Here is a 24,508-nt window from a genome sequence, read left to right on the forward strand (position 1 = left end):
ATTGCGGAAAGCCATACTATGGACAGACTGCTAAATCCATCCTTCTACGTTTGGATGAACACCGTAGAGATATCTCCTATAACAGGACTAGAGCTAGCGCTCTCTCTAGCCACGTTCTCTTTTCAGCTAACTCAGACGAAGGCCGCCAGCACATTGTAAACTGGACTCAAACTGCTAACATCCATGTGTGCTACGATGAACTCGAAAGAAAGATTGTTGAATCTAGGGAAATTTCTCTAGATTCCTCTCATATCAACAACAGCCTGAGTTACAATCTCTCAGACGCACACGTTGCTTCTGTTCAGTACTGGCGCACTCGCGACAGCGCGTAGCATTCGTTTGTTTGGAACTCATACTTGCATTTTTTTCAAACACGCTACTGTTTTTTATACTTGTTCTGTTAGTACAATTTTAAGTCTCTGTAATTTTTTATATACTTCTTTGATTATGATACCTGAGGATGTTCATGTAACGAAACTAGTAAACTAGTAGTATCTTGTTAAATATATCTTGTCATCTTTTCTCTCGGTAATAGTCATTAAACCTTTTTTTTATAATATTCCAGCTGAGTAAAAATGAATTTTGAAAAAATATATATATATATATATATAAATTTTCTGATATGTACTCTCAAGGGGTGTTCAGGTTATTATGACAGCACTGCATGAATAAGTTTACATTATTAATAATCTCCTGGTAATTAGCTTACGGAATTAACAACACATATGAAGGATATTAATTAAAGGCAACTTTAATGAATAACTTCTATATTTCGGCAACGTCACATTGCCATCTTCAGGAACATAAAAATATGGTGTGTGCACGCAGGCACTAACAAAAGCAAATGAGGAAGAAGGCAAGAAACTAATATTGTTCCTAAAGTCCTAATGGTGCCCTCTGGTGGGCTAATTTTGTTGTCTTGGTCGTTGGGCTGAAGTTCTCATAATGTAGGTCTCCCAAATTTGGGGTAGTTTCATGCACCCAAATTTGTTGAGGTTTGGAACGTTTTTTAGAGCTGCTGATGATTCCTTGAATAATCTTTCGTACTTAAACTTGCTGTGGTGTATTATTTTAGTTTTCTTCCAACGAATTCTATGGTGGGTATCTGAGGCATAGTCTGCCAGCCCAGAGTGGCTGTGCTGGTAAAACCGGATGTAGTCTTTGTGTTCTGAAATCCTGATATTTGCTGTCCTGCCTGTTTGGCCAAAGTAGGACAATTTGCAGCTGCAAGGGACCTTGTATACACCAGGTAGGTCTAGGGGAAGTGGTTGGTCTTAGCCAAACATTTAGCCAAAATGCTCACACACTATACTGGCAACACACCATCACACATAAAAAAACTCAGCCCACTTTAAAGCCAGTTTAGAAACCTCTCACTCCAACACACTGACATAATGGTCAGTTTTGACATCTCCTCCCTATTCACTAATGTCCCACTTAAAGAAACCCTAGAGCTCATCCAAACCAAGTTTCCTCCCGATATCTCAGCCTTATTTCAGTTCACAATGAACTCAGGCTATTTCGTTTGGCAAGGAAAATTCTACAAACAGATAGAGGGGACATCCATGGGTTCACCACTTTCCCCACCCTTGGCTAATTTCTTTATGGAGACCTTTGAAGAGAAAGCCTTAAACTCCGCCCCACAAAAACCCACTATTTGGCTTCGATACGTGGATGATGTGTTCGCTATTTGGCCACATGGCTCAGATACACTCCACTCCTTCCTAACACACTTAAACAACCAACACCCCAGAGTCCAGTTCACCTTAGAAAAAGAGGAAAACAACACCCTCCCCTTTCTAGACACTTTAATCACCCGCTAGCTTGATGGATCTTTGGTTTTCTCTGTTTACAGAAAACCCACCCATACTGGCAGATACATTCACCAGCAATTCCCCCCCCCACAACAATATGGGGTTATAAAAACACTATATAACAGGGCAAAATTAATCTGCTCAGATGACAAGGCCCTAACCACTGAACTAAACCACATCCTCAACACTTTCTTAGCCAATGGCTATAACCCCCAAAATATCCAAAAAATACTAAAACCAGTAAACCACAACCCCCCCTCCACAATAAAGATTACACCAAATCTATCACCATCCCCTACATCCAGGGCACCTCTGAGAAAATAACCAATATCCTCAAAAAATATGACCTTACTTCTTATTACAGACCATATAAAAAGTTGGCATCCCTTATCCGCTCTACCAAAGACCAACCACTTCAAGTAGACCTACCTGGTGTATACCAGGTCCCTTGCAGCTGCAAATTGTCCTACTTTGGCCAAACAAGCAGGACAGTAAATATCAGGATTTCAGAACACAAAGACTACATCTGATTTCACCAGCACAACCACTCTGGGCTGGCAGACCATGCCTTAGATACCCACCATAGAATTCGTTGGAAGAAAACTAGAATAATACACCGCAGCAAGTTTAAGTACAAAAGATTATTCAAGGAATCATCAGCAGCTCTAAAAAACGTTCCAAACCTCAACAAATTTGGGTGCGTGAAACTATCCCAAATTTGGGAGACCTACATTATGAGAACTTCAGCCCAACGACCAAGACAACAAAATTAGCCCGCCAGAGGGCACCATTAGGACTTTAGGAACAATATTAGTTTCTTGCCTTCTTCCTCATTTGCTTTTGTTAGTGCCTGCATGCACATACCATATTTTTATGTTCCTGAAGATGGCAATGTGACGTTGCCGAAATATAGAAGTTATTCATTAAAGTTGCCTTTAATTAATATCCTTCATATGCGTTGTTAATTCCGTAAGCTAATTACTAGTTATGTATGACCAACGTATAAGCCTCGCTACTAGAATAATAATCTCCTATTAATAATTTTCCTCTAAATTAGTCTACTACTTGTCAGGACTCCAATATTGTCATATCTAACATTTCGTTCTTCTGGGGCACTTCTGATGGAATCAATCCACCTAGACCTTTGTCTGGGTCTTTTTCTTTTCATCTTGGCATCAAACACCTGTTTTGCTAACCTTTCCTCTCCCATTCGGTTTAAGTCACCATACCAACCTTAGATTAGCCCTGCTCACACATTCTTGAATGCAAACAATGTCAAGTTACTTCCTAATGCCTTCATTTTTAATATGATTCTGCCATTGATGCCATCCGTTCACTTCCCTGATTTTTCTTAGAACCCTTATATACGTGGTCTCTAGTCTTTGATCAAGTGCTTTATTTCAAATGCAACTCTCAGATCCATAACTTCAATTGTTTGGAACACTGTCTTGTATACTGCCAGTTTAGTGTTTTGACTAATTTTTCTCTTATTCCATATAAATTTATTCAATGGCTATCCACCATACCAGCTTTGCTTATTCTGTTTCTATTTCCATATTTAATTTGCCATCTTCACTAAAAATTGTGCCTAAACATCTGAAATATTTTACTTATTTTATAGGCTCTCCATTGAGGATGTAAGTGAACTTTTCTATTGTTACTGCCTATTTGCAAAGTTTTGGTCTTTTTTATTGCTTATTCAAATGCCAATTTTTTTACAACTATTATTCACTTTAGTTAGAGAATCCTGGAGATTTGCACTGGATGTATTAAGGAGTACAGCATCATCTGCCTAAAGCAAAGAGCTAAATTTGATATCTCCAATTCAAAAATAAGGTTAATACCACTTTCATTCATGATGTGATCTATACAGATGATGAATAAAAGTGGAGATAATGTGCATCCTTGTCTTACACCTGATTTTATATCAAACCATATTCCTGTATTTCATTCAATTCTAACTGCTGACTTACAACTTTAATATAGACTATATATTGCTCTGTATAATGTTTCATTTACTCCAAGTGTCTTGAAAAGCTTTTATCTGGGTACCCTGTCATATGCCTTTTCCAGATCTACAAAATGTAAGTACAGATCCTTGTCATATTCCTACAATTATTCAACTATTTGTCTTAAAGTGTAAATCTGATATTAACAACCTCTATTTGGCCTGAGCCTAGCTTGTTCTTCTCCAAATTTATCTTCCACAATTCTTCTCAATCTTTTCTCAAGTATGCTTATATATTACCTTGAACACTTAGTTGAAAAACTGCTCTGTAATTCTCACATTCTGTTTTATTCCTTATTTTATGGGTGGGAACTATGAGAGCTACTCCAATCATCTAGAATTCGACCTTCTAACCAGCCCCCCCCCCCTGAATTATTCAGTGTAACCACTGCAAAACTTTTATACCTCCATATTTAAGCATTTCTCATCATATATCATATACTGCAGCTGTCTTTCCACATTTCTAGTTTTTGATGACTTTTTCTATCTCAAATATTGATAGGTACTCCTGTTTGCATTCCTCTTGAAAATTTTCTACTACTGTTCTGTCACTGCTTGTTTTGTTTAATAATCTTTCAAATTAATTACTCCAGACATCCAGGGTATCCTTATCTTCAAGTTTTCATGTCACCTTTAAAATCATCTTTGATTCCTTTTCTAAACTTTTTTCAATAGCTTCCGAAACACTTTGATATCTTCTTGGTATTTATCTTCTATATTCTTACCAAAGTCTTCCCATGACTCTTGTTTAGCTCTTAGACGCAGCTTAACTCTCTTATATCTTTCTCTGTATTCTTCTAGGGCATCTGACAACTTATTTGCTAGGAAGTTTCAGTATGCTTTCTTCTATTCTTGGACTGCTTCTTTAACTTCTTGTGTCCACCATGGAATTCTTTTTTCTATCTTTGCAGACAACTACCTCCCTAGGTGAATCAATCAATATTTTCTTCAGAGTCTGCCACTGAGACTCCAAAGTTTGGTTCTTGTTTTCGAACTCTTTTATTCTTTCTTCAATAATATTTGTATAGTTGAGTCTATAGTTTATCTGTAAAAGCTGCTCAACTTTAATTATTTCAGCAACATGACACTTCAATCCTCAGGGATCACAAAAAATGATATGTGCATGCAGGCACTAATACTTGGTAGATGAGACTGAAGCAAGGCAACCAAAGTCAAGCCCAGAGTCCTAAATGGCTGTTGAGCTGAAGATCTGAGGATGAGTGCTTCCCAAATTTGGGGCAGTTTTGAGGTTTGGAAAGTTTCTCAGGGCTGAGGCAGATTCCAGGAATAGCTTATCATATTTGTATTTGTTGCACTTTCATTTGGCAAGAAAAATTATACAAACAGATAGAGGGGGACAGTCATGAGTTCTCTACTTTCTCCATCCTTGGCTAACTTCTTCATGGAGACCTTTGAAGAAAAAGCCTTAAATTCTGCACCACATAAACCTACTGTTTGGCTACACAACGAAGATGATGTGAACATTTTCTTAACACATCCCAGGAAGCAGTTTACCTTAGAAAAGGAAAATAACTACAACAGTCCCCCTTTCTAGATGCTCTGATTACATACCAGCCTGATGGATCCGTGGCATTCTCTGTTTGCAAAAAATGCACACATACTGGTAGAGACATCCACCAGCAGTCACATCACCTCTCCAAACAATATGGGATTATAAAAACCCTATACAACAGAGCAAAATTAATCAGTTCCGATAGCAGTGCCCTAACTACTGAACTTGACCACATTCTCTATACTTTCTTAATCAATGGCTACAACCCCCATAAAATATTAAACCCTGTAAAAAGACAGAGTAAACCTCTGTCTTTGCCCCTTCAGAGCAGAGATTACACAAAATCTATTATCATTCCATATATCTGGGGCAGATCCAAAAAATTAACAACAATCCTAAATAAATGCATTACAACCACTTACAGACCATATAAAAAACTGGCATCTCTTATCTGCTCCACCAAAGACTAGCCACATTCCCTAGACCTACCAATGTCTACCAGGTCTCTTGCAGTTCCAAACTATCCTATTATGGCCAAACCGGCAGGGAAGCCAATATCAGAATTCTGAACACACAAACTATATCTGGTTCCACCATTACAGCCACTTGGACTTGCTGACCATGCTTTGGATACTCACCATGGGATACACTGGAAGAAGGCCATTCTATTGCACTGTATCAAATAAATACATATATGAGAGGCTAGGAATGGAATTCCTAGCCTCTCATATATTCCTGGAATCTGTTTCGGCCCTGAAAAACTTTCCAAACCTCAATAAACTTGGGTGCATGAAACTGCCCCAAATTTGAGAAGCACTCATCCTCAGATCTATTAAGTGTTAGTGCCTGTGTGTACATATCACTGTTTGTGATCCCTGAAGATGACAGTGTAATGTTGCCGAAATATTGAAATACTAATTAATGTCATTATAATTAATATTGAATATAAGTTGTAATTTCCTGAAAAATATGAACAGCCAGTACATAAGCCTTTCTATCACAATGTGATATGTATTTTTATCCTACTTGAAAACTAAGTGATGGTCACTTCTGATTTCAAATCCTCTGTACACTTTTCTGAGGCTTTTCTTACTTCTTGCATCTTCTCTCCATGTGAACTTGTGTACATCTTTATGTTGGAACATGGTGTAAGTAATTTCCTGAGCAAAAATCCAGCAGATACTTACCATTATTATTTGCCTTGCCATTTTTTTTCAAATCCTCCCAGAACATTTCTGTATGGTTGGTGGCGATTCACTTCCCACTCTGCTGTTTATATCTCCAACAAGTACCACTTTTTCTTTCTTTATGTCAACCGCCTACTCTCAAGTCTCAAAAAACTCATCCAATTCTTCCTTAAGAGAACCTTCTGTAAGACCATAGGCACAAATAAGCTTCATTGCCCATTTCCCCATTTTGAAGTTTGTCCACAGAACCCTACTTGAAACTGCCTTCCAATCAAGAAGTTTATCTTCATGTTTGGTGTTGAATGCTATTGCTACCCCTTCCTTTCCCTTGATCATTATTTCCCAAATATACCATCCTATACTTATTATTTAGTAAGATTTCGCCTGTTTTTGTCTTCTTTGTTTCAGTGATGCAAATTATGTCCATGTGGTACTTTTGAGTTCTTCTGCAAACTCGATTTCCTTTCTTTTAATACCACTTATAGTGATGGCTACTATCTTCAGTTCTTGTGATGTTGAGTTTTCTTCTTCTTCTTCTATATGTTGAGCTTGAGTCTGCTCCAGTAACTGATTTTTCTCTGCTCGCCCTGATGAAAACAGTCGGATCATTTGTTTAACTAGTTGATGCTTCAGCCAGCATAAAATTTCATCATGTTGTACTATCATACATATTTTTGGATTAAACCAATTGAGAGTACAGTTAAAAATTATTGCTGAATTTTCTTCCGAGGATATTTACAATGCGATGAAACAGGACTCTATTTTCGTGCAATGCTTAAACATACTTATTTGTTTAAAAATGAAAGTACTAGAGGATTTAAATCTTCAAAAGAGTGAGTGACAGTTCTTTTCTGTGTTAATATGAAAGGTGAGAAATGAGAGCTCCTGTTGACTATTGTTCTAGTGCAAATGCTTGGATGACTAATGCCATTTTCAACAATTTGTTAATTGGTTAGTTAAGTTCAATCTTAAATTAAAGTGAAAAATTGTCTTGTTAGTAGACAACTGCACTGCACTGCACACACACAAACAATTTATTGTTAAAGAATATTAAAGTAATCTTCTTGCATTCAAACACTACATCATTATTTCAACTATGTGACCAAGGCATCATACGAGCTTTTAAAGCTTATTATCACAGGGAAGTTTGTGCAAGAATTATAGCTGAACTTGATTATATATAAAAGACCAATCTGATGCAAATGCAAAAAAGATTTCCCTTCTTGATGCATTATTATTTGGTAGCAATGTCATGGAAGCAAGTCTCATAGAAGACTATTGAAAGCTGCTTCCAAAAAAGGTGGATTTTTTAAAACAAACTCTAAAACTCCTTCTTGTAAATAATTTGAATATCATACAAATGAAATTTTTGATAAAACCCCAGAAGGTATGTCAAAAGAAGAATTTGAAAATTGGTTAGATATTGATAACAACATGGTAGCTACAATGACAGTGTTGGAAATATATCAAGCTGCTTCCGATGAGAACTTTAAACTAGTAGAAAAAAGAACCTAATATAAGTATAGAAGAACGAATTTTACAAGTTCCTCCAACCAATGTCCAGATGCAAGAAGCTCTACGAATACTTTGTCATGGTGCGCAACATAGAGCAGCAAACTTTGAAAGGCATTATATGAGTATGAGCAATTTATTCATGAACTACTATATTCAAACACACAACAGACAACATTAGATAAGTTTTTAAAATAAATTTTATGCGTTGCTTATTAAAAAGTTGTTTATAATAATAAATGAAATTAAATAATGTTTATAACAATAAACTGAAATAAATGATGCAATTTTTTTATATCCTTTGCTTAATGTTATCAGCCAGTTATTGTTATTGAAAAACAACTGTCCCAAAGTGATCACAATAAGTGTCATCTACTGTACAAATAAAATGTATACCTGGTAGTTTCCTTCCCCTAGGAAGGAGATAAGAAATTGTCCCCTCAGAAATTGTAGAATTATGAATATTCTATAATTCTAATACATTTAAACTTATGCTGTCTACCCAATTTAGGTAGACAGCATAAGTTTAGAGATTGCATTTGATGCATAAATAAGTATATCAAGTGTGATTTGCATTTAATATCCTTTTCATTATATTCAAACTATTCTATTCATAATAACTAATGGCTACTCTGTTTTAAGCTGCCTTGAACTGAATCACAAGAGACATTAGTATTTAGGATATGCAATTCCCTAAAACGTTCCCTAACAAGTTAAATTCTCTTCTAATGCAGAGGAAAGATCAAAAGCAGTAAAACTAAAAAGTTCTGTTAATTGGAACAAGACAAATCAGTAATACATACATAGACCATCTGGACAAATGTAGGCTGCTGGACCTAGTTCTAAAACAGTTATTGTGCTTTTCAATCCATCTTTAGGTGGCAGCCTCAACAAAGTTAGCTGTATTAACAAAATAATAATAAATAAATAAATTTAAAAAATTCCAAAGTTACTACAGTCAACTCTCACTATACCAAAGGCTATAGTGAGAGTTGACTGTAAGCATAAGCATATCCATAAGCATAATACTATTCAAAAGGAAATTCACTATAGTGATCTATTCACTATAAAAATGATTATCATGGTTTTCGTAGGTTTACTAATGAGAGTTAACTGCAATATTTTTAAAAAATTATTTTGAAGTAAAAAACTCAAATTGACATTAACAATTAACATTCCTTTATATGTAGGGACTTTTTTTTTTTTTTGCATAAATGGATTCTAAAGATCAAGAGGAATACAGCGAGAGTCAAAATGACAAAAGATATGCTAAATATCTTCTGTTCATTTTAAACTGGCTGTGGATATAGTATAAATGAATAAGGAGTGTTTCATAATCACAAACTGCATAAGGCATGTGAAAGGTGACAGTATTGCTAAGAAGAATGTAAAAAGTGTGTACATATGAAAAGGAAAGGAAAATAAAAAATTGCAAGGACTTTTTAGATACTGAATGTAAAGGAAGTTTTTAATTAAGATACAGATAAAATAAATGATGTCCTAATTTGTTAATAACAATTGATATTAAACATATGGAACACATGTTCTATGCATAAGGTTACTATTCCAATATCAAACCAGCAAAAAAAAAAAAAACAGAAAGCAAGCAGAGGGAAAATATATAAGAAAATTGCCAAGGATCACCTCAGTTTGATCAAACACATACATACAATGTTATGTATTGCAGAAGCTGAAAATGCATCCAAAAAGAAACTTTTTTTTTTTTTTAATAAATTATAATTCCACCTACAAAAGGTCAGAAATTGAATGGGTTCTAGAAACAAAACATCTCCCAACATCACTGACTTCAAATTCTAGCCATAGCTTTGTAGATGAAAGTATTCCTCTTTTTTTATTTGATAAACCTTTCAGTACTACATTTGTAGTTTCAAGATCTATAATCTATGCCTTAAACACTGATCTCTCCTTACTATATGACAATAGATAAGAATAACCTTGTGAATTTCATTGTTACCAAAATGTGTTCTTATTTCCTGCAAGAACAATATGACTTCCCTTAATGTAGATAATACTAATTCATGCTGAGCTGGTTGTTTAGAATCTGTATAAGGAATTAATAGTAAGTATGCAACATCACTGACCCTGACCGAACAGAGAGAGAGAGAGAGATAGGAACATATAAATGAGATGTCTTTATCTGAAAGAATAGCTCATATTCACTGTTTAATGGAAATTATCAGAATACCACAAAATTGCAGTGTCTAAATAACTTATGTCCTATCATGGTGCTCAAGGACTGGATTTAAAATATAGCTGTGAGGAATTCTAAAGATCTGAAGGTAGTGTTAAAATTGCTATATCCCAAATTTTTTGGTAATTTAATGCAGCCACACTCATTTAGGTTCAAGGCGCGCTACACTGTTGATGCTACCTGTCCCCCCCCCCTTGCAAAAAATTTTTTTAATTGTAAAAGTTTCTATGTAGTATAATCCCATCCTGTCATATTCTTATGCATGGTAGTAAAGAGAGGGTCCTTATCTTGCTTTAGCAAACAGGTTTATGTTGCAGGACCTTGATGACATGTTTGGGACAGTGTTATTCAGTCCTCCTGTCAGATGTAATATTAGTTGTCTGTTTCCTCTATGGATTCTAAGCATCCATTTTTTCTTCTGTGATGCTTATGATTTTGTCTTTTTTGATGTTAATGGTGTGTCATGAGAACAGAGATAAGAGTACTGGTAAACTTGCTGAAAAGATATTCTGCAGAGAATATATCAGACCTGAGGTGTAATGGAGTCTGAAAGTAGGACTGTCATATCAGTTTTGAGTGTTTCTTGAATGATCAACAACTATTTCAGATAATTTTAACCCTTCATAAAGAGTTTAAAGTTTTATGTATCTCTCCCCCACCAAAAAATGTTGCTCAGAGGCAGGGGCAGACTGGCTTGGCTCTGAGAATTTCCTCATAGCCATCACAAGAATGATCTAAATATCTGTCTTTTTTTTTTCTTTTTTTAATCATTCATGTAACAGCATTTTTATTTAGCTACTGTGATTGTAAATAAAAATGCTCCTTGAATAAGCTGTTTATAGTTTTTTCCCCCTTGGTTAGTAAGTAAATTATACTTGCCAAGAAATCATATGCTTCTTTAATCCTTTATCCAAATAGAAGCAAACAAATTTGTGAGCAAAGTATTTTTATGGCTGGCTACTTGTATATAGAAACTGATAACTTCACAACAATTATCTTGGTATTCCATAATGCAAAGCAGCATGCTTCCTTTCAGAAGTGCATAATACTCTGCATTAAGGGACTGTCACTACCTGAGGTATCATAAGCAGGAGATGGACTAAGGATATACAAAGGTTGAATTAATGCAGAAGTCATATTTCTCATATACAGTAGCAAAAGATATATCACCTTATTATTAGAATACAATATTTTCACCTGGTTAGAAAGTAAATTACACTTGCCATAAAATTATATTCTTGCTTAATCCTTTCTCTAAGTGTAAGCAAAGTTTGCACATGAAGTATCTTCACAACTGGCTACTTGTACAGTCATGAAGAAAATTTCATGCACAAAATTTGTTTGCATACACTTGGCTAAAGGATTAAACAGTCTAATTTCTTGGCAAGTATAATTTACTTTCTTGAATATGAGCAACAAACGTGGCAAAATACATGTACAACAACATGAATACAAGTTCTCGGCCTTGACCATAGAAAGCAACACTATCGGCAAGATTTTTTTTTTCTAAGTTGGTACATCTGTCATAAGCATCCATGTGAAACTGCAAGTCATTCTAGCAAGTAGGTTTTTTTATACAGCTGTCTGAAGCAAAACTGATGTCTGTATCCCTTGAAATGGATAAAATTTAGTATTGAGCGGTTATAAAATTCTTTGTAAAAGAAGGTTTAATGGCAAAAGAAATTCATTCGAAGTTCATAAAAGTTTATGGGCACTCTTCTCCTTCGTTTTCGACAATGAAGAAATGGGCTGCCGAGTTTAAACATGGCCTACCAGCCTTGAAGATGATCCATGTAAAGGACATCTAAAAAGTGTAATAATGCCAGAAATCATTGATCAAGTGCACGACATGGTATTGGATGACTGGTGAGTCAAAGTGCTTGAAATTGCTGAGACTATAGGCATTTCAAAAGAACATGTAGGATATATTTTGCATGAAGAATTGCAAATGAAAAAGCTTTGCGCAAGATGGGTGCCACTCTTGCTCACAGCAGATCAAAAATGCACTCGCATGAAAATCTCTGAATAGTGCTTGGAGCATTTTAACAAGAATAAAACTGATTTTGTGCATCCATTTATTACTATGGATGAGACTTGAATTCACCATTACACACCAGAATCCAAACAGCAGTCAAAACTGTAAACAGAAGCTAGTTGTTCAGTGCCAAAGAAGACAAAGTTGATTCCATCAGAAGAAGGTCATGGCATTGGCATTTTGGGATGCTAAAGGCATTTTGTTTATTAATTATCTTGAAAAGGGTAAAACAATAACCAGGGAATATTATTCCAATCTTTTAACCAGGCTATACAAAAAAATTCGTGAGAAAAGAACTGGTTTGCAGAAGAAAAAAATCATCTTTCACCTGGACAATGCACCTGCCCACAAAGGTGTTTTGGCAATGGGAAAATTAAGGGATCTGCACTATGAATTGTTGGAACATCCACCCTATTCCCCAGATTTGACTCTCTCTGACTTCTCTCTCTTCCCAAAACTAAAACTCTTCCTCGCTGGTCAGCATTTTTCTTCAAATCAAGAGGTGATTGCAGCTGTAGAGGGGTATTTTGCAGATCTTACTGAGAACCACTACAGGGACGGGATAATGGTGCTGGAGCATCGCTGGAATAAATGTATTAGTCTTAAGAGAGATTATGTTGAAAAATAAAAATAATTTTTATATTATAAATTCATTTTTTCATTGTTAGGCTGAGAACATTACAGACCACCCTCATATAAGATGCCTTTTTAACCTATAAATATGCATCAGCTTTATCTTCAAACCAGAGATAACCAGTGAGAGGTCTTTCTCAAAACTAAAATACATTTTAACAGACTGAGAAATTGTCTTAATATCACATAATGTAACAATAGTGCAACCCACTGCACTACACAATGCTACCATTATCAACACATAATGCCATTTACCACCTGCCACTACCAATGGTATTTGTCTATAAATTGCATGTTGTCAGCTTACACAGTCACAATGTAAACATTTTTGTTAATTAGTGCCATGCAAAAAGGTTTAAAATAAATAATTCTTAATGAATGAACATCAAAAAGCAAATTTTTAAAAAAGAATTCTAATATGTTTTATCATCATCAATTTCCTGATATGTATCCCAAGGGGTGTTCAGGTTACTATAATAGCACTACATGCTGTCACTAACACTATCATTATGTATTTAATATTTAAAAATCAAGTATAAATCTTTGTAATATGTATAAACATGTGCAAGCATTTGCTGACCTATTTGGACAAGTGGTTAGCATATTTACTTTCCTGCCAACAGGCTGTGGTTCACATCCTAGTGTAGGTATGGATATTGACAAATGTTTTTAGCTGGGAGATGAATTTCATCGCTCAGTGTGAAACTACTATCCCACTTAGTGGAGGCCTGAAGTGGCTTGAAAAAAGTTTCATGACTAAAGCAGGGTTTTGTTGTATATAAAAAAATAAAAATAAATAAAGAATATAAAATTAATAAAAATCGATTAAAAAATAAGAGCATTATAAAAAGGATAAAAAATAATAAAAATATAATAAATATTTCATTATAAATAATAAAATATTTGACAGTTTTGTAGTGCTAACAAGAGCTAGACTAATGTGGAGGAAAACTGAGTTTGGAGAGCTTCTCTCTATTTGTGTTGCAAGTTACTCACTCACTACAGATGGAGAGTGGGTAGGTAGCTTTGTCAATTATACTTGACAAGAAATGATATTCTTATTTACTTCTTTATCCAAGTGTAAGCAAATAGCTTGTGTATGATGTGTCTTTGATGAGGTATCTTTGTGAGTATGTTACTTGTATATAGAGGCTGTTGACATAACATCGATTGCCTTAGTATCTCATAATGCAAAGCAACTTCATGATGTGTATATTGCTATGCATTATGGGAGTCACCACTCAGACCAGTTATGACTTTTATTGGAGTTAAGTAAAGGGGTATTCGTCACTAGGTCTAGAATAGCTAGTGCAGGGATGCAAGAGATCTTGATAGTATTACGAGAAAAAAAAGAAGGACAGTATGAGAGATAGAGATAGAAAAAAAAATCCTCAGTTCTTTTATATCATCATATAGCCAAAGGCTATCCAGAGATGACTGGTACCTGAGTGGGAAGCATTATCTATGTTAACTGCCTTGAGTTGATCTTCTCTGCCTGGAATTGCTCTCCAGTCATCCCTGAAGTTGACCAGAAGATTATAGTGAACCAAGAGGATAGAACCATTTGAAAAAACCCTCACAATAAAAATGGGCAGAATTTTATCTCTCCCTAGTGAATACTGCATAATGTGGGTAGTCTACACTACCTAGCCAGAAACTGGTATTTCCTAGAATGCTTCTTTCTAATAAGGTAATTGGAAAGAAGAATTTTATTTAGAAACAAAAATTTCATTGTTTAGTCCAAAAATCGTTCTACTGAACAATGAAATTTTTATAATGCAATATTGTAAAACATCAGGATATATCAGGAGGCATAGGGCTAGTCACCTTATCCTCGGGATGGGTACGACTTAGAAGAGTTTAAGTTAGCTCTGTATCAGGCCAGTAAGCCTAATATGTAGTAGGAAGAAGAACAAGATTTGTATGTTATATTGGTTTTGAAATTGATGTTTTGTCCTAACTTTTCATAAATGATATTTTAAAAATTAATTATAAAAATCAAAATTATCCTTCCATTGTTGACAAGGTGGGTGGGTAGGGATACTGGAAAAAAAAAAAGTTATTTTATAAGTAACAGAATGCCCAACATATTACATAATCTGTTCCAAACATGCAGGGCAAAAGAGGGCAATTGCAGAATGCATGTCTTATAGTAGCGAACAAATTAATCTGAACACTTACACTTTAATTTTTGTACGAAAATAAGTACATAAATTAAACTTCAACTTTGCCTAATAATTTATGTGTTCTCTGTACCTAATAAGTTCATTAATTTGCTTAGTCATGGACTCTACTAATGTAGAACATCTTTTTCTTATTTCTGCATCTCAAAACCATACTTTTATAATGAACTGTATAAAGTTATCCTTTGTATCATAATTTAATTTTTCAAGTCTTTTTTTCACTATGGTACAGAAATTTTCTATTGGATTAATATTAGGAGAGTTATCTGGCCACTGAAGCAATTGGATGTTGTGATTTTTGAGGAACTATTTCACTTTTTTTGAAGTGTGCCATGGAGCAAGATCCTTGTCTTTCTGGATCTGTGAGACCACTCTTTTCCTCAATATTTTTACATATTAATCACTTTTCATCATACTGTCAACAGGCACAAGTGATCCTGGACCATCATGTGTGAAACAACCCCAGAACATCTTTTTAGATGGGTGTTTAGGAGCTTGTTGAAGGTGGGTAGGAAACGTCTTCTCAGCTGCTGATTTGTGAACATAGGATACTCGCTCTCCTTGGACAAAGCAATGGTTCCTATCTGAAAATATGACCTTCTTCCACTTCTCGACATTCCAATCTTTGCATATTTTGCCCAGTGGAGTCTCTTTTTCTGCATAGCCTTCATCAACAGTTGTTTCTTTTTTGGTCTGTGGGTAGTCCTCTCTGCTTCCAACAATCTTTGACGGGTTGTCATGTCATGTCAGAAATATTAATCCCACTAGCTGCCAAGTCTCCAAGTCTGCAGCCGACAATCTTGGATTCATTTTGCTTTTCCTAACTAGTAAACGAGCTTAAGTGTAGTTTTCCTTTTTTGCCCACATCTTCTTTTTCTGTCGAGAGAAAAGGTACCTGTCTCCCTAAATCTCTTCAAAAACACAACAGTACCCAAACCAACACCTCACTCACTGGCAATTTGTCTTTGAGTCATAAATATTGGCTGAGAAAGAGTACATATTTTTGAACACTTTCTTAGAAATGTATCAATTTTATAGCTACACAAAATGTATAAAACACTATGAATGTCAACTTGTTTACACCATTGAAAATGCACACTATTATAAACATCATAGAAAGAGTTAAAACACACAGCACTCAACCAAAATAGTGAACTGAAACAAAAACCAAAAACTTGATGAAAATTTGGCTTGTTGAGATTAATTTGTTCACTACTGTACTGTTTCCAATCTGTAACAGATATCACAGATTGTATCTGTAATGTTAGAGTACCTTCATTTGATGGCATATACTAGAAGCTGACCATATGCAATTCTCCAAGTAAGATCCCTTCTGTTAGAGTATCCTCAGTACTTCAGTAAGTTATTAAACAGAGTGTTATTGTCAGTACCCAACTGTGGATGTTTCAGGCAGAAGAGGTTAAAGATTTCCTTAACCCAAGTTTTGCTGCTGTGCTTAACTCCCTAAGAATGTTGTAGTATCTTAAAATTAAGCACAAAATGTTGTAGTATTCAGGAACAACCTCAGTTCTTGAACCATTATAATGATTTATTACAAATAATGGAAGATGAAAATCCAGGTAGTACTGGAGAAGGTCATTGGTCTGCAATGTATGAATTTTTGAAGATATATTGCTTAAATAGCAGAATTTTAACACTGTTCCAACTGTTCTAACTGGTGGCTTTGTCTGGGCAAGATAACTCTATACAAAACAGCTTAAAGTGTAAAATCGCTCGCAAACAATTAAACTTTGTTAATTTAATGTAATATAATGTACTTAAAAGAATATTATAATTATGCTTGTAAAAGTGCATATATGTTAACTTGTATGTAAAGCTATAAGTAGGGATTAAGCCAGATTAGCGATGACGAAATATCAACCTTAGGTCACAAAGTCAAGCAATGTTTACGGAAGGGGCAACAATGACATCATTACACTAAAGGCTAATCCCGAAAAGCACATCACAGAGAACAAAGAGCTAGATACTGTATAAAAGGAGATTGTGGCTTTTGTTTTTGCCTTTTCTTCTCGTTACCGAGGCCTTTCTCCCATTCAGGGCTTTTCTTTTTCTTCTCATCGCCAAGGCTTTCTCTCTCATCTCCTTTTTCTCTTATCGATGGCTCTCAAGTTTGTGTCTCCAAATAGTCGGTACCCAGTGTCATCTGGCCAGTAAGTTTTTCGATGAAATTCCAGTGATGGATCGACACGCTACGAGAGCACAAGTACCCGCAAGCCTTGCGGTAACTTCAGCAAGTTCCATATCAAGTATTCGACAGAGGAAATTTCTACAAGAGACCGCCAGTATGGTCCAAGCAGCAAAAATCAACCAGGAAGAAGATGCTATGATCTTGATGAAGTTGGTTGTAATTTATTTGGACTCTATATCCAAGGAAAATGTAAGTACTGTTTTGTAATTGTTAAGAAAGCATAACACTGAATTGTATGTGTGCTTACAAGATATTGTTTATAAACTAAGTCAGAGTCTTTGTGGGAAGATTATATGTTAACTTGTTTGTTTAGATAAAGAATATCTACTTAGTTGTAAGAAAGGGAACAGTGTCATTAAGGAAATGTATGCAGCTAAGCAATAATTAGGTTACAATCTTTAGGGGAAGATTTTATGTTAAATTGTATATGCAATAGAGAAATATGTGCATGGTTATGACATAGTAGACAATTCCATGTTTATATCTAACTAGTTAACTTAGCTTTGAGTGCACTGTGAGTTTTGTTGTATAAACTGCAATCCCTGTATGTTAAAACGGTTGAGTGAGATAATTTCTCAGTGTTTTTTTCTTCTTCTTTTTTTTTTTTTGTGTATTGTATCTATTGTTGTTGTTTTTGACTCCTGGTGATTCTATGAACATACATTCTCCATTCAGATCTATCCCTGGCCATATCTTTCAGAATTTCCAAGCACATTCCAGTTGCTTCTTTAACTCCATCCACCCATCTAATTCTTGGTCTTCCTCTTCTCCTGCTTCCATCAACTTTAGCAAGCATCATCATCTTCTCCAGACTGTCATTTGCTCGCATAATATGTCCAAAGTATAACACTTTTTGCTTGATGATCATAGTTTGAGAGGAGCAATCTGGCTTTATTCTGTCACTGATTTCTTGGTTTGCTTTGCAGTCCATAGTATTCTTAGTAAGCATCTCCAAACCCATAATTCAAATGCATCTATCTTCCTTCTTTCACTCTTTCTCAGGGTCCAACTTTCTATTGTATCTATTGTTCTAACTCAAAATAAACGTCCTGGTCTGTTCTTTAGCCAATGCACTATCTCCAAAAAAAAAAATAGCGAACCTACATGAAAATTCAATTTTGAGCAGTCACGACTTACATAAGGGAAAATCTGTTTATAGTTAATGATTCCTGTTTTCATCACCTTAACCTTCAAACTATATTAATTCAATTAGATGGTGCAGTCGTAAATAAAACAAATTTTTCTAATTGATTCATGGAAAAGTTGGTGAGCTGCACATATTAAACAAGCTGATAACCTTGAGTCTGTTTAAGGGCAGGGGGACAGATCAGTTGTGGTAGAACTAAAACATTAAACAGATTGCAATAATAAATAAAATAAAGATTTAAGTAAATTTTACAAAAGAACAAAAACAAGCTTAAATCACATCTAATACATAACCAAAGAACGAAAAATATCAAATTCATATGAACTGTTACACGAAACCATGGAGCATGTATGTTAGCAGTTTGTCAGTCATTGTTTAGCAGGTGCGTCCTATAATTGGCTGTGAAGTTCTGATGTGCTGAGCGATCTTATGAATGATTTCCAGATGTCATCCCTTGGTGACATCTGGATCAATCATTACTGCAGCTTCTTTTATTGAGTGGGAGGTGTAGTCATCATCTATGTATGGCATAGTACTTTTATCCCATTTAATATTGTGGTTTGTGTTGGAAAAATGGAAAGCTAAACCAGAATTGTCTTCTCTGTTGTTATTAACGTCTCCAATATGTTCCTTTTTTCTTATTTCTAAACTTCTAGAAGTTTGTCCTATGTAATTCAATCTGCAAAAAACGGGATGTTGTAAACTCCAGGGTGTTTGTAGAAATCAATCTTGTCTTTTGGTGATCGTAACATATTGCGAACAGTCTTTATTGGTTTGAAAACAACTCGGATGTCGTGAGGCCTTAGAGCAGGTTGGCAATTCTTTGTGAAACTGTGCCAGCAAAAGGAATGGAAACGGAAGTCCTGTAATGAGTTTCTTGGGTTTGCTGTTCGGAGGGGGGGGGGGGAAGAATCCTTTTTATTAATTTTTTCGGGTAACCATTGTTTGTTAATGTTTTGAGGATAAGATCTAATTCATCTGTAAAAACTCTGTCATCTCTTATGATATATACTGCTCTGTTTTTTAGCATATGTATAATGCTTAACTTTTGTGAAATATGGTGCGAAGAGGCGAAATGCAGGTAACGGCCTGTGAGAGTCGGTTTTCAGTATACATTTAGACCAATGCTATTATTATCATTTGTTTTTTAATTAATATGTCTAAAAAAGGTAATTTTCTTTCATTTTTGAGTTCTGGTGAAACGAGTTAATGGAAGTTGTTAGGAAATCATATAATTCTGCCTATGTTTCCATATGATAAATATGTTGTCGACATATCTCAGTCCCAGTGAATGAAGTCGTGACTCTCATAGACAATCTATTTCCTCAAGACATCGCTCAGCTTTATAGACATTGCCTAAATTCCAATTTTTTCAAGTGGAATGGAAAGATCTATAAACAACTGTCAGGCCTTGCAATGGAAAATCCTCTATCTCCTCCATGCGCAGACTATTTATGGAAAAGTTGGAAAAAGATATCTTGTCACACACGGATCCAAAACCATCAGTATGGTGGAGATATGTCAACGACATATTTATCACATGGAAACATAGTGAGGCAGAATTATATGATTTCCTAACTTCCATTAACTCATTTCACCAAAAAATCAAGTTCACCTTAAAACTTGAAAATGAAATTGTCTTCTATGTTGTTGTTAACGGAGATGTTAACAACAACAGAAAAGACAATTCTGGTTTAGCCTTCCATTTTTTCCAACACAAACCACAATATTGAATGAGATAAAAGTACTATGCCATATTTAGAAGATGACTACACCTCCTACTCAATAAAAGAAGTGCAGTGATCTGTTCAAGGAGTAGCCTAAACAGAAACCAAGGGATGATCCTCGGTGACATCTGGAAATCACTTATAAGATCGCTCAGCACATTAGAGTTCAACTTCACAGCCAATTATAGGATGCACCTGCTAAACAATGACTGACCAACTGCTAACATACATGCTCCATGCGTTTGTGTAACAGTTCATATGAATTTGATATTTTTTCATCCTTTGGTTATGTATTAGTTGTAATTTAAGCTTGTTTTTGTTCTTTAAGCTGTTTTGTATAGAGTTATCTTGCTCAGACGAAGCCACCAGTTAGGTGGCGGAACTAGTAGGCTAATATTCTGTATCAATACCTCTGACCTATTAAACCCAGTTTATATCATCTTATACTGTTCCAATCATATTTATTTCAATGCGTTATTTGAAAACATTTTCTACATACATATTTAATAACAAAACAATTATTTTGCAATCACTCTGCTCCACTGGCTAAATGCCTAAAAAGCTAGTCATCAAGCTAGTTTTTTGGTCTAGTTTGGGCTAAGAAATTGAAGAAGAAGCGTGAGGAGTAGATGTCGATAGTCTGACAAACATCCAAAAACAAGCAAGCCATTAAAAAGGAGGAGAAGGGAACAGACTAACAAGTAACTCACTCAAAACCTGAGTTTTGAGTGAGTTACTTGTTATTTTCCTGCTCAAGGAATTTTAGCACAGGGCAAAATAACCTCTCCAAACAAAGAAAATGTAGTAGTTCATTGACCTTTTGTTCATGGAATACTGTAACTAAAAGCATTACACTATATATGAGAATATTAATAGTGCCTTAAGCATTATCAGTATATTTTTCTGTGATTGAGAAAATGCTCCATCATTAGAGATACCAGACTACTTTGAATTTTTCAAATTAGAAACACAATAATAACATAACATTTTATAAATACTGCCAAATATAAAGATAATCCAGTTAAAAAAACTTCAATAATCATAGTAATTATTAAAGGACAGCAATAAGCTTATTTGGATATTTTAACGTCAAAACAATGAATTATATGTCATTGTTTAATTAGATGTGACATAGAGGAGGAAAGGAGGAAATGAATTTACCAGTGAGAAAAAGCTTTTTCAATCATAATTTTATTTACATTCCAAGACAAATAGGGACAAATTAGCTCAAATGCATCTATTAAATGTATAATCCTATAAAACAATAATAATAAAGACAAAGCGTATCAATGTATATTTTAAGGGTAATACTTCACCATCCAATTCAATTCATGTTACACTAGATAAAATTTATTATTACCATTCTCCTGGAGAATGGTAATAATAAATCTTCTCACTGAGTGAGAAGATTTTATAAACCTCTGCTAGAATCCATGGACTCATCATGGAACCTGTAGCATATCTCTCATACTGAATCTTAGCATTTGTAACACATTCAGGTCACAAATTCATTCTATTCATGCACTCTCTATGTAAAAAACTTTTCTCACCCTGTTATTAACAGTTCAGGATAGTTTTTAGTCCTCGTCTTTCCTTTCTGCTTATTCTATCATGTGAAAATGTTTTGAATGATAGAATAAGCATTCAGTAAATACTTCTGAACAACAAAAATGTTGCGATCACATTGTTTTCTGTATCTTCGATCTACCAAACTTCATAACTGGATTCCTTAAATTTTCCTTCTAGTTATCACACCAAAGTCCTGAAATCATTTTTGTCAACTGTCTCTGCACCTTTTGCAGTCTTTTCATTCCCTCAAGATCTAAGCACAATAATCAAGATCTGGTCTGATAGGGCCTTAGACAATGGGAACTTCATATCTGCTGATCAATGCCTCCAATATACCAAAGAAGGCTACATAATCTATTCCATAGATGGAATAGATTATGTAGCCTTCCATTTATGGATCCCAAAGTTCAAAACATTATACTTAGCAATGATAACCTTGTATCCATTACCCACCTTTTTAACAATCTTGGATTAATTTGGATCATCCTGAAGAGCTACCAACAACATTGCCACTATATCTACTAATCCTTTCTTTTAGTGCGAGATTAGTGGGATCTACTAATCCTCCCTATCTCCAACATCATCTGAAATGAAAATCTCCCACGGTCTAGGATGATGACAATAAAATTTATACTTACTAAAATTCCTGACAATGGATGCAAAGATTTTAATATAATAAAATATTTTGCATTCATATATATCTGCATATCACAATAACATGAAAAAAGACAAGTCAAAAAAGGACTAGTGCCAAAATTCAAATAGGAATTTTAGCACTAGGAACTAAAACTTAGTTGCTAAAACTTGGCATACTCTTTGACATACTGGGCTTCTGATTTCATAAGTTAACACAATGTGTACTAAGTGTGATGCAGAATGCATGTATTAGATTTGAACAAAACTTAATTCCTAAAAAGGCAACTTCGTTTTATTTTACCTGTTCCTTTTCTGCTGGAAGTATAGAAGAATCTGTTATGAAAACTGCATGAGAAAGTCTAATAAAATAATAAAATGACATTAGTAAAAGATAGCTTGTAAACATCTCAAATTAATGTTAATTAACTATTTCACTGACTGTCAAATGTCTACTATTAAACCAATTACAATCGACTCTTAATAAAGCGAACTTGTAGGAACAATGGGAATAGTTTGTTATAAGGAATTTTCTTCAGGATTCTGTTTGTTGTGTATAGGGAGATTTGATCAGATTTTTTTTTTTTTTTTTTTAGTTTGTTATAATGGTATCTGCTTCAGTGAGAGTCAAATGAATTTTCAAACAGAAGGTGGTCTTTAAATTATTTTACTTTTTTTTTGGGGGGGGGGGACGCTATGCTGACCTCTGTTCTATCAGAACGTGTTAGAGAATGTCAGACCTTTCTTTCTCCGTGTCACACATGGAGAAAGAAAGATTTGACTAAAATTTTGCAACATCATTAATTATAGATAACTGTATCCACACTACCATATTTTATGCCAAAATACTGACACTTAAGTAGTAATAATGAAAAGGATAAAAAAAATTGAATGAAAAGTTTACAACCATTAAAAGGTAGATTTTTTTTACATACGTGAATTCTGTCTCTTATTATGCTACTATCATATTTTGAAATCAATAGTAAACCGATAAGATATCTGTTTATAAAATTCTTGAAATATGTTAATTTGCTACAATTTAATTTGAAGTTATGTCTAAGAAAATGATTTTCTTGTAACATGGCATTGTTAAATTGTGATTGATAAAATTCCTAAGAGAATTTATTCTTTCATAATTTAACAAGCAAAGACCCTATAATAGAAAATTTGCTTGCATCTAAGAGTGTAAATTACATATATGTGAACAAAATTAGGTTATATTAAACAAAAAGATAATAATTGTGAAAATGCATAAAAGAGTGTTATTCCATTATGTAGAAAGATTACTTAAGCTAGTTAAATATTGGCAGTAGAATTCTAGAGAAAAAGAACGTTAATATATGATTAAAGCAGTATACCATTCCTAAGAATTAGATAGACAAAGCTTAGATGAATGACTCACAATTTTTAATGATAATTGTAGCGTAATCCAAGGCCAAGAGCACAGGATTAAAGGAAGTTGCCACAAGCATATCGTGTGCACATGGCACATGATGAGTAGGCAGAAAAGAAGAAATCCTCTACCGAGAGATACTGCGTTGAGTGCTGTCGGAGGAGAGGAGGAGGAGGAAGATTATGGAAGGTGCAGATAGGGTGTGGAGATACAAAAGAGTTAGGATCCCCCCCATGAGGCTTTTTTCCCTGGTGGTTTTGGTGTGTGGACTTTGCGAGTAGAAGGACGGTTCCAGAGCGCAAGGGAAAATCTCTGCCCTGATGCCCTCCAAATGGAAGACGCTGCATATCCACGGGAAAGGTTATGCGTCGCAAGGTCTGAGGTGAATCATATTACTCCGGAAGAAAAGGTAGTCTGTGAAGAGGCCTCAGAATCTAGGTAAAAGGGCAACACGTGCGAAAGAGTGACTTTGCCCCAAGAATCCTATTGAAAAGAAGGCATGACCGACTGAAACGAATGGGCCTGCATATGATCGAGGAATCTCAGATACTAACCCCGGCACGAAGAAATCAATTTGAGGGTCCAAGGACAAGTAAAGAGAGGAACAAGCACAGGAGATAACTATAATACTGTATCGTGAAATTTTATTGTTAAATAGTGTAAATGAATGATATGTGAATCAAGATCTAAGAACTTAACAAAGATAAAATTTAGGACTATAGCAATTATAAGT

The 24,508-nt window shown here is 34.8% G+C and overlaps 1 protein-coding gene across 1 annotated transcript in view; it reads right to left on the reverse strand.

The window, feature by feature from the left end:
- Rep (Rab escort protein) overlaps positions 1-24,508 on the reverse strand; it is a 246,581-nt gene that overhangs the window by 40,823 nt on the left and 181,250 nt on the right. Inside the window, exons 12-13 of the mRNA XM_090395371.1 lie at positions 22,687-22,744; positions 8,838-8,934 (exon numbers count right to left, since the gene is read on the reverse strand). Of these exons, the coding sequence (XP_090251497.1) occupies positions 8,838-8,934; positions 22,687-22,744 (155 nt within the window). The remainder of the gene's footprint in view (positions 1-8,837; positions 8,935-22,686; positions 22,745-24,508) is intronic.

The sequence above is a fragment of the Typopeltis vanoorti genome, chromosome 7 (genome assembly GCF_054136105.1).
Source record: "Typopeltis vanoorti isolate ZY-2024b chromosome 7, IOZ_Tvanoo_1.0, whole genome shotgun sequence".
Lineage (NCBI taxonomy): Eukaryota > Metazoa > Arthropoda > Arachnida > Uropygi > Thelyphonidae > Typopeltis > Typopeltis vanoorti.